The following is a 17,710-nucleotide window of genomic DNA, read 5'->3' as shown; positions in this document are numbered from 1 at the left end:
CCAATTGTATTGGCTCCTGACCCTGTAATCACTGTAATTGGCCCATGACTGGCACACTGAGCTTATACCGACAGTAGACTGAGTGGGCTCAGTGAAGCATAGAGTCAATGAAAAGTATGCTATACTTTTACTGTTAACATGCACATTTTGCTGTAATGCACTGTAACACTACCGCCTCACTATGAATATCACATAAGTAGTGCATTGTATGTGGTTAGCTGCATTATAAAGTGGCCGTTAAAGAAAGCTGCAACACAACACTGTGAACATGGCCTTAGTCACCTGAAATGACCCAACCTTAGTTATGTCCATGCAGAACTAACTATCCTTTTGAAAATATGGTAAACACATACCCATACCTCCCAACATTTTGAAATCAGAAAGCAGGAAACTTAGGTCACACCCCTAATCACACCTTTACACACCCCTAGTCACGCATACATTTTAAATGAAAAATGTTTGTTTGCTTTCTTTATTAAAACCGCATAGGTCCTTTCTATCCTGGACAATATTCCATAATATTAACTTTTAAAAAAAGAACCAATATACCCTGCCCATGGGTGGGCAGGAGGGTGAGGGTGCCCGTGGGTGGGGAGGAGGGTGAGGGTGCCCGTGGGTGGGGAGAAGGTTGAGGGTGCCCATGGGTGGGGAGGAGGATGAGGTGACGTGCCCGTGGGTGGGGAGGAGGGTGAGGTTGCCCGTGGGTGGGGAGGAGGGTGAGGGTGCCCGTGGGTGCGGAGGAGGGTGCCATTGGAGAGGAGGGAAAAAAAAGATCGAGGGGCCAGCCGCGCCGATGTGGGAAGCGGGATGTGGGTCCAGCATCACCTTACTCCCTCTATCCCTGTGACATCACAAGAAGCAGAGAAGAGCTGAATTCCAGTACGCGTGGATCAATGGTAAGATGACAGCCCACTCCACTGCACAAAATTACTCTGCAAGCAGGGGGGACACGGTGGGGGGGCGGGGTTCACATTAGGAGGGAGGGAGAAATGTAATGCCGAACCCACTTCCCACATCTGCGCACCTGGCGGCTTGATCATTTTTCTCACCCTCTCTGCCCATTTCTGGCCGGGGCACTGGGGGAGGGGGGGGGGGTTATAGCGGGATAGTGGGAGAGCCCCCACCAAATCAGGATAGTCCTGCAGGATTCAGGACACTTGGGGGCTTGCACATACCTGTTTCTCTAAGATGTTGTCACTGCGGGACTGGATCATCTGCACGTCGTTCACGGCATCAGCTGTCTGCTGGTCGCTGTACGGACTGCCACGTTTGTACAGACCAATATCAATAAAGGATGATCCAAACCCAGTATAGGCCTCGATGTAACTCCTAAAAAGTCATGCAAGGCACAATCAGAATGAGGTCATTTGAATAAAAAACAAAAAAGCAAATCAGAAGATTGTTATAAAATGGAAGGAAGGAAACTTTTTTCACCACTTCCTTTAAGGTGGCCATACATCAAGCGATTTTGGCAGCCGATCGACCAAGAAACAGATCTCTCTGTGATCGAATCCAATCGGAGAGAGATTTGTTAGCTGCCATGCTAGCCGCCATAAACTGCATGAAATCTTTTGGGAATCAACCTAGTGATGAGGCTTTTTCACCCCCGGCCATGTCCCCCCAAATGTAGATGTGCCCCACCAGTGCCCGTGACATCACATGTGAGCCCGACGTGCAATACACCGGCCACCACGTGGGGTGCAAGTGAGGAAGATGAGTGCGGACACCAGGACAGGTGAAGTATTAATGCACCGCACCAGGGGGAAGGGGAAGGAGGTGTTACATCTTCATTTGGGGGGACACAACAGGGTTTTCCATCGCATATGTCGCTTGCTATTATCACACGATCAAGCCTGTCGGCCTAACGTTTCCCATCTTGTCCAATCGGCCCTAAATTGGTTGAATTGTTGATCGAGGATGCTCTTGGTGGCACCAATTTTCATTAGATTGGATAATAATTATTGAATCTGATGGTCAATTAGCTGCCAAGTCTACTGATGCATGGCAACTTTCCGACCCTCCCTTATCACAATGTCAACAGAGTGATCGGGCTACAGCGATGTCACAGCAGCGCGAACCGCAAGAGTGACGGCTCCGCATAGTGTAAGTAGCTGAAATCTACGCCCCAGCAGGGATAACAGCTTCCAGACAGGGTGTAGATTTAAACTACTGACGTCCGCAAGAGGGCCTAGGATCCACTGGCATAGGGTTAAGCCAAAAAATGGCTCACCCTGCTCCTGCATAAACTCAGGGCCAGTGCGGATTACTATTCCCCCTTCAAGTTGTAGCAACTCGGGGGCAGGGCCTTACTAGAGGGGAGCAGTCCCTGCGACTGTAGGGGGGCCCAGAGTTGTAAGGGGGCCCCAACTACTTCTTTAATCCTTCAGATAAATGGGTCCATCCTCCAGATCAGGGGCCATATGCAATTCACTTTTTCACCTGAGTTTTCTCCTAGGAGATAATTTTTAATCTTCGATTTAAAATAACTTTTCCAGCACTTTTCAACTAAGAAAGTACCAAAAAGTAGGTGAAAAAAAGTACTATTAAAATTATTTTGAGCATTTTCTTGCTCTCTGATGGTTTAAAAGGTACTAGCCGACCCATACGCCACATAAGGGGGTAGCGAGCAGGAAGGGGGTATTGGGCAAAGCGGCAGGGAGGGGGGTCGGACCCCTCCTCCCTCACCTGGGTCCCCTATCTGCGCTCCCCTCTAGCTTAAGTCTAGCTTAAGTTCAGCAGCAGCCGCCGCTATTAGTAAGAGGCAGCGGGCTGACCCACGGCGTACCATACGCCGCATAAGGGGGTAGCGGACAGGAAGGGGGTATTGGGCACAGCGGCGGGGAGGGGTCGGATCCCCCCTCCCTCACCTGGGTCCCCCATCTGCGCTCCCCCTCTAGCTGAAGTTCAGTAGCAGACACCGCTATTAGTAAGAGGCGGCAGGCGGGGATGACTCACCTCTTCCGCGTTCCACTGTCATCACTTCCTGCAATGACTGTATTGCTGGAACGCGGAAAAGGTGAGTCATCCCCGCCCACTGACTCTCACTAATAGCGGCTGCTGCTGCTGAACTTAAGCTAGAGGGAGAGCCCAGATGGGGGACCCAGGTGAGGGGGTTCCGACCCCCTCCCCGCCACTGTGGCCAATACCCCCTTCTTGTGGGGTCCCCCATCAAAATTTTCTAGGGGCCCTATGATTTGTAGTTATATCCCTGCTCGGGTGGGGGGGGGGGGGGCACATGTAATTCGATCACTGGCTATTGCCAGCGGCCAAATTACTCTTTTTCTTTTTCCTCCTAATTTGTGCAGTGCCCGGCTGAAACTCCTGGCATTTAAACCAGGCACGTAGCACTGGCGCCAAAACAATTGGGGCTTCGCTGCGCCAAAATCAGCTGGTTCGGTGCAACAGTGTTCATCATACACCTGTAAACACACATTCCTACATACAGTGACCACACACACTTACGGTTGTCCTTTTTGGAGGTAAAATGAATTTGACTTCTGAGAAGAATAGTCGGAATAGGATCCTGAGTAGAAAGCAGAAGCTACAGCCACCTAACACAGAAAGAGAACAGTTGCTCAGAATTATTTAAGATGTGGTCAATTCACAAAGCCTCTTTATTGGCATAATTATCATTTCTAGACTTATTTTATCATTTGCCTGTTAGTTTTTCCTCAGTGGTGAATTCACTATGCTGCTAAAATTAACACTTGCAGGCTTTAATTATAACTTTCCACTTAGTAGGAGACGGTTCAATAAATGTTAAAGGAAAAAAAAAAAGAGTTTAACTTACCTGGGGCTTCTGAAGACCTTCTGAGTCCCTTCGGCAAGCAGCAGCAACCTCAGCTATGCTGGCAGGCCAGGATTCTCTTCACCATGCTCCTGTGGCCGGGAGCGTTCTGCGCATGTGCGGTATGCAAAAATCACTACTGTGCATAGCGCTCCCGGACGATCAATAATTTTGTTCAGGCCAGCCAGCTCACCTAACTCTCAGCATTTCGCTAATGAGATCTCTCTTCAACTGGGAGCACCTCTACCTACCTAATACTTTGGGTCACCTCTAGCTAATACTCAGAGTACCTCTGGCTACCTAATACTAACGGGCACCTGTAGCTACCTATGCCAGCAGGGGAAGTAAGGTAGAAGTGACAGCTGGGCCAGCCAGCACTAGAGATGTCACGAACATAGAATTTTCCATTTGCGAACGGCGAACGCGAACTTCCGCAAATGTTCGCAAACAGGCAAACCTGGCGAATCTCCATAGACTTCAATGGGCAGGAGAATTTTAAAACCTACAAAGACTGTTTCTAGCTACAAAAGTGATGGAAAAGTTGTTTGAAGGGGTCTAACACTTGGACTGTGGCATGCCAGAGAGGGATCCATGCCAAAAGTTCCACCAAAAATTACAGAGTTGACGCAAAATCGAGTTTAAATCCCTAAAGGGCAGATATCACATTACTCTGGGTGTCAGTGGGCTGTGGAGTCTCACACACAGATAAATGCAATAGTACTATCAGAATACAGTGAAATAATAATGCACTGGAGTGGTTCTGTGCCTGCAACTTAATGAGGCAACAACAATAGCAGTAGTGTGCACACAGCTCTGGGTGTCAGTGGGCTGTGGAGTGTCACACACACAAAAAAAACACACGACACCAATGTGCTAGCCCTTAAAAGGGCTGTTTGGGATGCTTTCACAGCAACACAGTGAGAGGAACAAGAACACAGGCCTAGCTAATGCTTTAGCTACCTATCTGCAGCAAGTCTGACCCTGCTCTCACTATCATTCAGCAGCCAGCAGAGAATTCATCCAATATGGCCACTGCAACTTCTTTTTGATAGGGGTGGGGGTCCAGAAAGGGCTGCTAGCTGATTGGCTGCCATGTGTCTGCTGACCGTGAAGTAAGGGGTCAAAGTTTAGTTTAATGATGATGTATAGGTGGCAGGTTGAACAACCCAAATGTTCACTGGTCACCGCGAATGCTAACAGCGGAAGTTCGCAGAATACTGTCCACCAGCGAACTATTCGGGCCATCTCTAGCCAGCACACTTGCAGTGAAGTTCAGTGGTGGTTTAGTATGTTCATTGAGGGTGAAGTCTAGGATGCCAGGACTTCTGTGCCTATAGGCTCCTGTGATTTAAATCTGGGTCTGCCTGAGGGTGGTACTAAGAGCACTTTCAGTATAATCACTTCCCAGGAGAAGGAGACAGGCGGAACCTTTATACTCTCCTTTACTGCTGACCCATACACGCGTGCAACTTTCTCGGGGTTCCCATTGCATGGGCCCCGTATGTAAGTTTTGTTTTTATGCTATTTTTTAAGCCGTTTTTACTATGAAAACTCTATATTAAACGGTTTACACTTAAAGTTGCCGTTTGTTTGTTTTTTATGATGTTTACTGATATCCATTTGTGCGATAAATCATTGCTGAATTGGTGGATTCTGGACAGACTGTTGCTTACTGATGTCCTACCAAAGCGTTGATACAACCTTACAATGTGGGTTGTCACCAGTGTTGCTTGGATACCTCATTATCCTATTCGAGTTTGGTCGAATTAGGATAGTAAACTATCCGAATTCACTCGAAGTTCAATATTCGAGTTAATCGAATATCCGATTCGAACTCGGATATCTGACGTCACTATCCGAGTCTGTATTTGATTAAAATATTCGAGCTGGCCATAAATAGCTTTTAAAACTTGTATTGGAGGTCAATGATGCATGAAACCACCTTTTTTATGAAGACAAACATCAAGTGATTATGTGGTGATGTAGTAGTTATAAAAAAGGTATCAAAAATAGTAAATTAACTTCATGAAAAGTGTTTGCATGAGAAGGTGTGTCCAAAATGTTGTTGGAAGTCTTCATTTACGTCGTCTTCATCTTCTTCTTCTATATCTTCTTCTTCTTCTATATCTTCTTCTTTTTCTTCTTCTTCTATATCTTCTTCTACTCGAATCTTCTTCATCTTCTACTTCTTGTATCTTCTTCAATTATCTTTTTCTTCTTCTATATCTTCTTCCTCTTCTTCTTCTATATCTTCTTCTTCTTCTAAATCTTCTTCTTCTTCTATATCTTCTTATTCTTCTTCTTCTATACCTTCTTCTTCTTCTAAATCTTCTTCTTCTTCTATATCTTCTTCTTCTTCTTCTTCTATACCTTCTTCTTCTTCTATATCTTCTTCTTCTTCTTCTTCATCATCTTCTTCTTCTTCTCCTTCTCCTTCTTCTTCTTCTATATCTTCTTCTTCTTCTAAATCTTTTTCTTCTTCTTATATATCTTCTTCTTCTATATCCTCTTCTTCTATATCTTCCTCTTCTTCTATATCTTCTTCATCTTCGTCTTCTATTTCTATATTTTCTTCATCTTCTTCTTCTATATCTTCTTGTTCTTCGTCTTCTTCTTCTATATCTTCTTCATCTTCTTCTTCTATATCTTCTTCTATATCTTCTTCTTCTATATCTTCTTCTTCTTCTTCCTCTTCTTCTCTATCATTATATTATGTGTCTTGGTTTTCCTTTCTTTTGTAATATTTTTTTTTACTTCATTTGTGGAAATATGTTATTTTAATAACACCATAGTGATATTTGTGTTAATGGCATAGTAGGTAGGTAGTGGCACATTGCAAGCCACAGCGCCTTTTTCTGTGTACCCTGGTGGTGGTAAAACACAGACATCAGCAGGAGGAGGAAGTAGTTGCAGGCTTGCAGCTATTGTAGTGTGGTAATAGCTGCTGGTAGGAGAGTGGGTGGGCAGGTGGCAGCAGAAAATAGTTCTTCTTCTGTTCTCCCTGACAGTGGTAGCAGCACACAGACAGCAGAAGCTCAATGCAGCTACAGGAGGAGGAGTAGTGTGTGTCAGGCAGTGTGATGTGACTGACATAATAGGCCCTGGTTCCTAGCGGTGGTACCAGGGCCGTAAATAAACAGCATGAGGTTCCAGACAGCGGTCGTGAAGCCCACATTGTGTCCAATACACAATTGAGACAGCACAGTTTTCAACCCGGACACCTCTAAATTAATTACTTTTTTTCAAATTAATGCAGGCAGCTATTTTTGAGCGTAATAGCTGTTGGCGCATGGGCAGCAGCACCTTGTAATGTGTTCCCTGGCAGTGGAGACACATACAGCAGGAGGAAATACAACAGCAGGCAGCGTGAGGAGGATCAGTGTGTGTGGCAGACTGGCAGCAGGCAGGAGGGCAGGCAGCGAGACATAATAGGCCCTGGTTCCTAGCAGTGGTTACAGGGCCGTAAATAAACACCATGAGGTTCCAGACAGCGGTCATGAAGCCCACATTGTGTCCAATACACAATTGGGACAGCACAGTTTTCAACCCGGACACCTCTAAATTAATTACATTTTTTTTTCAAATGGATGCAGCTATTTTTGAGCATAATAGCTGGTGGCGCATGGGCAGCAGCACCTTGTAATGTGTTCCCTGTCAGTGGAGACACAGACAGCAGGAGGAAATACAACAGCAGGCAGCGTGAGGAGGTTGAGTGTGTGGCAGACTGGCAGCAGGCAGGAGGGCAGGCAGCGAGACATAATAGGCCCTGGTTCCTAGCAGTGGTTCCAGGGCGTAAATAAACACCATGAGGTTCCAGACAGCGGTCGTGAAGCCCACATTGTGTCCAATACACAATTGGGACAGCACAGTTTTCAACCCGGACACCTCTAAATTAACTACATTTTTTTTCAAATAGATGCAGCTATTTTTGAGCGTAATAGCTGGTGGCGCATGGGCAGCAGCACCTTGTAATGTGTTCCCTGTCAGTGGAGACACAGACAGCAGGAGGAAATACAACAGCAGGCAGCGTGAGGAGGTTGAGTGTGTGGCAGACTGGCAGCAGGCAGGAGGGCAGGCAGCGAGACATAATAGGTCCTGGTTCCTAGCGGTGGTTCCAGGGCCGTAAATAAACACCATGAGGTTCCAGACAGCGGTCGTGAAGCCCACATTGTGTCCAATACACAATTGGGACAGCACAGTTTTCAACCCGGACACCTCTAAATTAATTACAATTATTTTTTTTCAAATTAATGCAGGCAGCTATTTTTGAGCGTAATAGCTGTTGGCGCATGGGCAGCAGCACCTTGTAATGTGTTTCCTGGCAGTGGAGACACAGACAGCAGGAGGAAATACAACAGCAGGCAGCGTGAGGAGGATCAGTGTGTGTGGCAGACTGGCAGCAGGCAGGAGGGCAGGCAGCGAGACATAATAGGCCCTGGTTCCTAGCAGTGGTTCCAGGGCCGTAAATAAACACCATGAGGTTCCAGACAGCGGTCGTGAAGCCCACATTGTGTCCAATACACAATTGGGACAGCTCAGTTTTCAACCTGGACACCTCTAAATTAATTACATTTTTTTTCAAATGGATGCAGCTATTTTTGAGCGTAATAGCTGGTGGCGCATGGGCAGCAGCACCTTGTAATGTGTTCCCTGTCAGTGGAGACACAGACAGCAGGAGGAAATACAACAGCAGGCAGCGTGAGGAGGTTGAGTGTGTGGCAGACTGGCAGCAGGCAGGAGGGCAGGCAGCGAGACATAATAGGCCCTGGTTCCTAGCGGTGGTTCCAGGGCCGTAAATAAACACCATGAGGTTCCAGACAGCGGTCGTGAAGCCCACATTGTGTCCAATACACAATTGGGACAGCACAGTTTTCAACCCGGACACCTCTAAATTAATTACAATGTTTTTTTCTTTCAAATGGATGCAGCTATTTTTGAGCGTAATAGCTGGTGGCGCATGGGCAGCAGCACCTTGTAATGTGTTCCCTGGCAGTGGAGACACAGACAGCAGGAAGAAATATAGCAGCAGCAGCAGGTGTAATGTGTGTGCGCCACTTCATGTCCCCCTCTCGCCGACAACAGGGGCCAGGAATTCGCCTTCCACCCAAGCCTGGTTCATTTTGAGAAACGTCAGTCTGTCCACAGACTTGTGAGACACAACGAGATCGCTTCTCAGTGACGACTCCACCAGCTGCACTGAAGCAACGCTCTGACAGTACGCTGGAAGGGGGGCAGGAGAGCACTTCCAGGGCGTACTGCGCAAGCTCACTCCAGATCGGCAGGTGCTTGACCCAATACTCCATGGGATCAACAGGGGCCACGCTGTCAAGCCCGCTGAAGGACCCCATGTAGTCAGCCACCATGCGGGTCAAGCGCTGCCTGTGACTGGAGAAGGATGCTGCTGCAGGCACCTTCTCTCTAGTCCTTGGCAGCTCTACACTCATGTAGAGCTCTTGGGTCAGAGACAGCAGGTCTGTGGTGCGCGTGCACGTGCGCTTGCTGCTGGTGGATGCAGGCACCTGCTGCTGCCTCTGTGCTGGCTGGACAGTGGGGGTGGATGTCTGAGGGAAGGCTTCCTCCAAGCGCTCAACAAGGGACAGCTGCAAATCCCTCATTTGTTGCGCACGGTCTCCTCCTGCAGGCAGGAACTGGCTGAGCTTCCCCTTCAGACGTGGGTCCAGCATCATGCAGATCCAGATTTCCTCCCTCTGCTTCATCTGGATCACCCTTGGGTCCTTGCGCAGACACCTCAGCATGTGTGCTGCCATTGGGAAGAGTCTGGCCACGTCTGTTGGCACATCATCGGCAGCCCCAGAGCCGACAGTGCTGTTCTCCTCTTCCTCTGCCTCCTCCACCTCATCCTCTCTCCACCCCCACACCAGTCCAGCTGCGCTCTGCTGCTCCCCCTCATCAGCAGCAAGGTCAGGGACCTCCACCAACTCCAAGCCCTCTTCCTCAGAGGTGGCCTGTGAAGCTGCCTGCAGCTCCTGCTGGTCCAAGGCTGCTGCTCCCTCTTCCAGCAGTGCATACAGGGCCCTGTCCAGCACACACACCAAGGGGACCCACTCGCACACCATTGCATGGTCCCTGCTTACCATGTTGGTGGCCTGCAGGAAGGGTGCCAGGACTGAGCACACCTGCTGCATGTGCCCCCAGTCCTCCGTGGAGATGATGGACGGGAGGTTGGTGGCGGCACGCCCAGTTGCAGTGATGGAGGCAACTGTTGCTCGTGCAAGGTACTGGCTGACAGCCTGCCTCTGTTCAACCAGACACTCCAACATCGCCAGGGTGGAATTCCAGCGAGTTGGAACATCGATCGTGAGCCGGTGCTGTGGCAGGTGCAGCTCCTTCTGCACCTCTTCCAGGCTCGCTATGGCTGCAGGCAAGTGCCGGAAATGACACACAACCTTCCTTGCCGCCTCAAGGAGTCGGTCCATCCCCTGGTAGGTCCGCAGGAACTTTTGGACTACCAGGTTCAGGACGTGCGCCAGGCAGGGGATGTGGGTCAGGTCTCCCCTGCTGATTGCAGCAACCAGGTTTGCCCCATTGTCGGACACCACCTCTCCGACTCTGAGGCCTCTGGGGGTCAGCCAATTCCTCTCCTGCTCTCGGAGTTTGGCTAGGACATGGTTCGCCGTCAGTTTGGTCTTCCCCAGGCTGACCAATTCCAGCAGCGCTTGGCAGTGGTGGGGCTTCACGCTGCTGCTGAGGCGGGGGGTTTGGGCTGGTGTGCCGGAGGATGGAAGCGGATCAGAGGAACCTGCTGCAATTCCGCTGACCCTGCATGGTGGCACCACCCACTGCATTGTTGGTGCTGCTGCTGCTCTGACAGTGCCCGATGCTGCTCCCCCCTCCTCACCCCCTTCCACCAAGCTGACCCAATGCGCGGTGAAGGACAGATAGTGGCCTGTCCCAAACCGGCTGCTCCACGAGTCCATGGTGACGTGGACCCGTTGACCCACCGCGTGCTCCAGCCCTCTCCCGACATTGGCCATCACAGAGCGGTGAAGTGCAGGGATGGCCGTGCGTGCGAAAAAATGTCGGCTGGGGATTGGCCAATCGGGGGCTGCACACATCAGGAGCGCACGCATGTCGCTCCCCTCCTCAACAAGGGAATAAGGCAGGAGTTGGGAGCACATGGCCCGTGCCAGCAAGCCGTTCAGCTGACGCACGCGGCGGCTGCTGGGAGGCAGAACCCTGACTACCCCCTGGAAGGTGTCGCTGAGCAGGGTCTGGCGACGCCTTTTGCTGGCACGGGAATCAGTGGAGGTGGCAGAGGAGGCCACTGAGGACTGGCTGCCAGAACAGGCCTCAGTGTCAGCGGCAGCAGTTGCAGAGGGAGGAGGAGCAGTGCGTTTCTGACGCACTCCTGCTGGTGCTGCTGGAGGAGGTGGAGGAGGGCGGGTGGCTGCTGCCGACAGCTTCGCAGTGGTGGCAGGCCTGCCACTGCCACTGCCAGCTTCCTTCAACTTCATGAACTCCTCATGCTCATGAAAGTTTTTCCCTGCAAGATGGTTGACCAGAGAGGTGGTGCCAAACGCAGAGGGCTCCTTCCCTCTGCTGAGCTGCTGGCGGCACTGGTTGCAGGTGGCATACTTGCACTCCACATATGGCAGGGTGAAATAATTCCAAATTGGGGAGGTGAAGTTGCCCCTTCGGCTGGAAGGTGCTGCCGCCGCTGGTCTCCCTGTGGTGGTTGGGGGGGGGTTCTTGGTGCGGCCGGTGGTGGCACTGGCAGAGCTCGTCTCCGGATCAGCACGCTGTGTGGCCTGCATACCACGCCCACTTGTGATCCTGCCCATGCCTGCGATGCTGATCCTTCTAGCAAGGCCCACAGACGCAGCATCAGAAAAGAAAAACTGTTGAATCAGGCACTGCAGTAATAACTGATTTAATGGCGTTTCTGATTGTGAATAAAATCACCATTGCTGTATCAAAAATTGTGACATTCAAAAAGGTAGGTACAAAACATCATCATCTGTAGAAAAATCGTCATGTGCAAACATCTTGTGCATTCAAACAGTTGCAAGAGGAGGATGTCCTACCATATCAAAGGTGGCGGTGGTGGGTGCAGGGCAAAAACGGTAGCCTAACGGCCGTTTCGCACGGCGCTGCTTCTTCCGAGGCTGATCCACGTTAGTACACATGAATGCACAGGCTTTTATTTCCTGTGTCATGAACTGGGGGCGGGTATGCTATGACGTACGCATTTCCGGCCGCATGCGTAAAAACGTAAGCGTCAACCGGGCGTTCACGCGTCCAAAAGGGGAAACGCGTTACCGAATGCGTAACAAAATATGCGTCGGCGCAAACCATGCGTATCAGCATGGAATGTATGCGGGCGCGTAACTCTGTATGCACGCAATCAAAAAGGAGGCGTATTCACCATCTTAAAGGAGCTTATTGCTCCAGATTGCAGATTAAATCGTAAGAAAAGCTGTTTGAGGCTAACTGTGAAATACAGTGACTCAAACGTGCATGTGGAACGTGGGATTGCGTGAAAATGCTAAAAATGCGAGAGGGAGAGGGGGAACTAAAGAACAGTGGAGACAATAATTACAGGAATCATCAATCCTCATTGCAAACCTGTTTACATAAAATTGCAGCATCTAAATTTACTTATCAAAAATGCATATTTTAAGCTTATAAAATAATCTCAGATGTAAAAATTGCTACAGCTATGGATCTAGAAAACATGCCAAATCTTGTGGTCATTAAAACCCAATGGACCTAGGGCTTCACTTTTGATAATCAAAAGCGACTCTTTTCTTAGTAAAAGTCGAGAGCGATCTCCTCCCCGTTTGGGAATCATGACTTGTGCCAGACCACAAAATTTCAACACGTCTGGATTGCTTTCATGTATTTGTCTAACATGCTCTATCATTCTCGTGGCGCCTTTACCGTTTTCAATGAAACGCCAATGTTCTTGTATTCTCTCTTTTAGGGGGCGTGTAGTTTTGCCAATATAAAATCGGCCGCAAGGGCACCACAGAGCATAGACCACAAATTTAGTATTACAAGTGATTAAGTCACGCACTGTCCACTGCAAGGCACCTACGCGATAAAACGTGCCGGTACACATAAATTGGCAGTGGGAGCAAAAAACCGCCGTGCGAAACGGCCGTTAGGCTACCGTTTTTGCCCTGCACCCACCACCGCCACCTTTGATATGGTAGGACCTCCTCCTCTTGCAACTGTTTGAATGCACAAGATGTTTGCACATGACGATTTTTCTACAGATGATGATGTTTTGTACCTACCTTTTTGAATGTCACAATTTTTGATACAGCAATGGTGATTTTATTCACAATCAGAAACACCATTAAATCAGTTATTACTGCAGTGCCTGATTCAACTGTTTTTCTTTTCTGATGCTGATCCAATGTGTATGTTTCGCTATTTTAGTCATGAGCACGCAGTATCTGTTATAATATCAAGGTGGCTTATAGAACATCCGTCCATCCTTTCTCCCAGTAACACGGCTAGAGACTCTGTAGTGCCGGCAACCTATCACTTTTTGATTTGAAGGCCCACAGACGCATCCTCCTCATCAGAGCTGATGACATCCCCACTCCCAGGATCTGGCACCCAGTCTCTGTCCTTCACCCTGTCATCATCATCCTCCCCCTCCGCAAACATGTCCTGCTGGGATCCCACAAACTCCCCTTCTGCATGCATGGGCGGATGGACAGTCACCACTGTCTGACTGTCCAAAGCATCATACCCCAAAGTGTCCATGAGCATTCCTTCCTCCTCCAATTCTGCCGCAACAGCACTCCATAACCCCGCTGTGCTTGGGGATAAGAAGGTGCTGAGTGACAGGGTGCTGGTGTCGCCCGCTGGGGCTGGAGAACTGCACTCCTCCTCCTCCTCCCCAGGCAGTGCTAGTCGGCTGCTGCTGCTCTTGCGAACAGGAGTGGTGGCAGGGGTGGAGGACTCGGTTCCAGAGCTAATGGTGGCCTGCTCATCCACCATCAGTTCCACCACAGAATCTGCGTCCTTCTCCTCAACAGGACGGCTACGACCTGGCGGTGGGAGGAACATCTGCACCACACGCTGCTGCTGCTGTGTCTCTGCAGCGTGACTCCCAGCTGTTGGGCGGCCAAGGCGTCCACGGCCAGTGGTTAATGGCGGAATAGCCACTGGTGCAGACGCAGAACTGCGCATGGTGGTGGTGGCGCGGCTGCCACGCCCACGACTTCCTCTCTTGGCGATGCCCTTGCTGCTCTTGCTGCCCCTGCCCAAACCGCGGCTGCCCATGCCAGACATCGTATATTTTTAATATTATACAAATGAAAAAAAAAACTTATGTATGTAAAGGCGGGTGGGACAAGTGGGGTACTTTAATGGGGTGGGACTGGTGGTGGCGGGTGTGTGAGGTGACGGACAGGTGTACTCTACAGAAAAGATCGGTGTAGCGCTAACGAGACAGTGCGCACACAAAGACCCTAGCTGACGCTGACTGACGGTCTCCCTATACACAGACTACAGTACAATTCAGCGAATACACAATACAAGTAATATAAACAATAGGACGAGTGTAGCACTAACGAGAGGGTGCGGACAGCGCAGACGTGCACTGCGCACACAAAGACCCTAGCTGACGCTGACTGACGGTGTCCCTATACACAGACTACAGTACAGTACAAGTCCGCTAATACACAATAGAAGTAATAGAAAAAAATAGGACAGGTGTAGCACTAATGAGAGGGTGCGGGCAGCGCAGACGTGCACTGCGCACACAAAGACCCTAGCTGACGCTGACTGACGGTGTCCCTATACACAGACTACAGTACAATTGCAGTTGGCTGATGGTGTAATGGTTAAGGGCTCTGCCTCTGACACAGGAGACCTGGGTTCGAATCTCGGCTCTGCCTGTTCAGTAAGCCAGCACTAATTCAGTAGGAGACCTTTGGCAAGTCTCCCTTACACTGCTACTGCCAATAGAGCGCGCCCTAGTGGCTGCTGCTCTGCTCTGGCGCTTTGAGTCCGCAAGGAGAAAAGCGCAATATAAATGTTATTTGTCTTGTCTTGTCTTGTCAATTCAGCAAATACACAATACAAGTAATATAAACAATAGGACGGGTGTAGCACTAACGAGAGGGTGCGGACAGCGCAGACGTGCACTGCGCACACAAAGACCCTAGCTGACGCTGACTGACGGTGTCCCTATACACAGACTACAGTACAGTACAAGTCAGCAAATACACAACAGAAGTAATATAAACAATAGGACGGGTGTAGCACTAATGAGAGGGTGCGGACAGCGCAGACGTGCACTGCGCACACAAAGACCCTAGGTAACGCGGTGACGGACGCCGACGGTCCCTATACACAGACTAGAGTACACTACAGTACTACTAACTAAACAATAGAATAATCTAGCTAAATAATAGAACAGGTGTGACTAGATTACAGAGAGCAGATACAGGACAGGTATAGCAGTAAAGCTGGGCCTTGCTAACTACAAAATAGTACAAATCTATCTAACACAGAAGTAGTAGTACAGTCGAATAGGACAGGTGAGAGCACAGGTAACTAGAGACTAGAGCACAGAGCAGGGCAGGCTGCCTTGCCTAGGCACAGGGCCTAGCTGCTGGCTGCAGCTGCAGCAGTGACAGTCTCCCTCCCTAGTCCCTAATCACACAAACTAAACTGCCTAAAATACAATCTATCGACAATACAAAGCAATACAGTTGAATATCAAGTGTTGGAGTGTAAAAACGCTTGGTTTAGAACAATGTAAATGCACTTGCACACAGACAAAAAGCACTGGAGCAATCTCTCAGTACATTCAGTCAGTAAGTCGCAAGCAGGACGAGTAAGGCAAGATGGCGTCCGCTATTTATAGAGGGGGGCTTGGCCAGGCTCCCCCTCTGTGATTGGCTGCAGTCAGAGGGCTGAGGGCTGAGGACTCGAGGTGACGTCAGACGTGACGCTATCCGAGCTCGTGATGCTATCCGAGCTCGGATAGCTAGGATATCTCCGGATAGCTGCTTGCTATCCGAGTGCGCTCGGATAGCTGCTTGCTATCCGAGTGCGCTCGGATAGCACAGCCCGGATAGCTAATACTATTCGAGCTCGGTATTCGAGCTCGAATAGTGAAAAAAGAGCTAGGATATCCGAGTATCTCGGATATCCTAGCTCAGATGAGCGCCACTGGTTGTCACCAGCTGGTAAGCCTCTTTCCTTTTTCTGGGTATCCATGATTGCAGAGCTGTGCCGTGACCACAATATTTATTGCGGTGGAGATTTGCCTGCTCTGAATCTTGAAGACTCGTTTTTTGTTTTTGGGACTCTGCGCTGATCATGTATAATTTACCTGTTTGTGAACTCTGGACATTGTTCTTCTCTCAGCAGCGGCCACTTTGTTTCCTTGGTGCTGATACACATAGGCAAACTGATTTATGTTCTTGACTATACCTCCCATGTTTGTCAAATTAATGTGTGTCTATGTACTACAAAAATCATCATACTTGGTGAATAAAGCTGATTCTGATTGTGATTTTAATTCTTCTACCTGACTCTTTTGTGCTCCGCCCAGTTGTTAATGTGTAAATACCATTTGCTTACTAATTAGTAAATTAGTTAGTTTGTTAGGTTTGCTGTACATTTTGGGTTTTGCTCACTGTGAAGTTGGTTATTTGCTTATCTGCTGTTTTCACTTGTATATAGTGCACTATTCTAAAAAATAATTATATTGCATCATACTCCTGTGTCCAGTCATCAAGATTGCTGCAAATAAAGGTCACTTGCCGGGTTATGCACAGACCTATAACATATTGTCACTGAGGACCAGGCATGGTCGGAAGAGCCCATTTCCATTTCCAGGACAATTCCGCATACCGTCATACCGAAATTCCGCATACCGGCACATTCCGGCGGTATTCCGCGGTATTCCGCGGTATTCCGCGATATTCCGCATGTATTTTCCGTAATTTTTATCCGGACTTCCGTAATTTTCAAATGATTGTGTCTATGTTGTCTATTGTCAATAAAGTTGTTGTATATTACGGAAACGTGATTGAAAAGTGTACTTTCGTAAATTTCAGCCTTTTATTATGGAAATGCTGTTTTTTTATATGCGCACTGTTTGCTGGGTGGCGCCCAGGCGGAATTTTGCGTCCATGAGCTTGTTGTCATGATTGGTCAACTCATTCCGCATCTCCTGATTGGTCAATTCATTCCGATTCCGATTTTGCCGGAATTCCACATTATTCCGCATTCCGGTTTGACGTTTCCGGATTCCGCGGAACAATGCGGAAACCCCAATTCCGGCGGTATTTCGGTATTTTAGCTTCCACGGAATTCGGAAGCTCATGCCTGCTGAGGACGCCTCAATTGAACTAACAAAAAAATTGTTTGTAAGACTGATGAAAGTGATGAAACTTGTTTTTGAACACAAAGTTGTCTAGCTGAAGGTCTCTTGTTTCGGAAATAGCATGGCCTGTAAAAAGGACCTTTACAAATAACAGCGTGATGTCTATTACTATATGTTACCTTTCCTGCAGGGTCTCCAGACTGATTGAAGTATAGGATTGTATTAGAATATCCCTTGATGTACAAGTTGTAGTAATCTGTCTCTGGGGGCACCAGGAAGCCAGATACTCGAACAGTACAAGACTGAGGCCAGGAAGTCGGGGTTCCATCAGTCCAGTAGGCACCAGCATACCCGGTGGAGTTCTCATTCAAAGTAAAAAATTGACTCTGGGAATAATAATATCCAACCCATCTCTCCACCTTCAACCCTCGGTTTCCTAATTGTGGATAAAAAAAGAAAAGCAACAGGAGAAAAAATGGTTTCTAAGAACAACATATATTTCTAAGCTTTACTAAACACAAGATATTAGGCAGAAGAAAAGGGTAGAGCTTCCTTTATTTCATTACAACATTTGTTGGAACCATTGTTGAAACCCAATTCCA

General features: G+C 48.7%; 1 protein-coding gene across 1 annotated transcript in view; it reads right to left on the bottom strand.

The window, feature by feature from the left end:
• The window catches only part of LOC137519451 (fibrocystin-L-like), a 388,270-nt gene that overhangs the window by 289,216 nt on the left and 81,344 nt on the right, over positions 1 to 17,710 (bottom strand). Inside the window, exons 11-13 of the mRNA XM_068238405.1 lie at positions 17,288 to 17,544; positions 3,463 to 3,551; positions 1,176 to 1,329 (exon numbers count right to left, since the gene is read on the bottom strand). Coding sequence (XP_068094506.1) covers positions 1,176 to 1,329; positions 3,463 to 3,551; positions 17,288 to 17,544 — 500 coding nt within the window. The remainder of the gene's footprint in view (positions 1 to 1,175; positions 1,330 to 3,462; positions 3,552 to 17,287; positions 17,545 to 17,710) is intronic.

The sequence above is a fragment of the Hyperolius riggenbachi genome, chromosome 5 (genome assembly GCF_040937935.1).
Source record: "Hyperolius riggenbachi isolate aHypRig1 chromosome 5, aHypRig1.pri, whole genome shotgun sequence".
In the NCBI taxonomy this organism is placed as follows: Eukaryota; Metazoa; Chordata; class Amphibia; order Anura; family Hyperoliidae; genus Hyperolius; species Hyperolius riggenbachi.
This window is presented reverse-complemented; position numbering and strand designations above follow the sequence as displayed.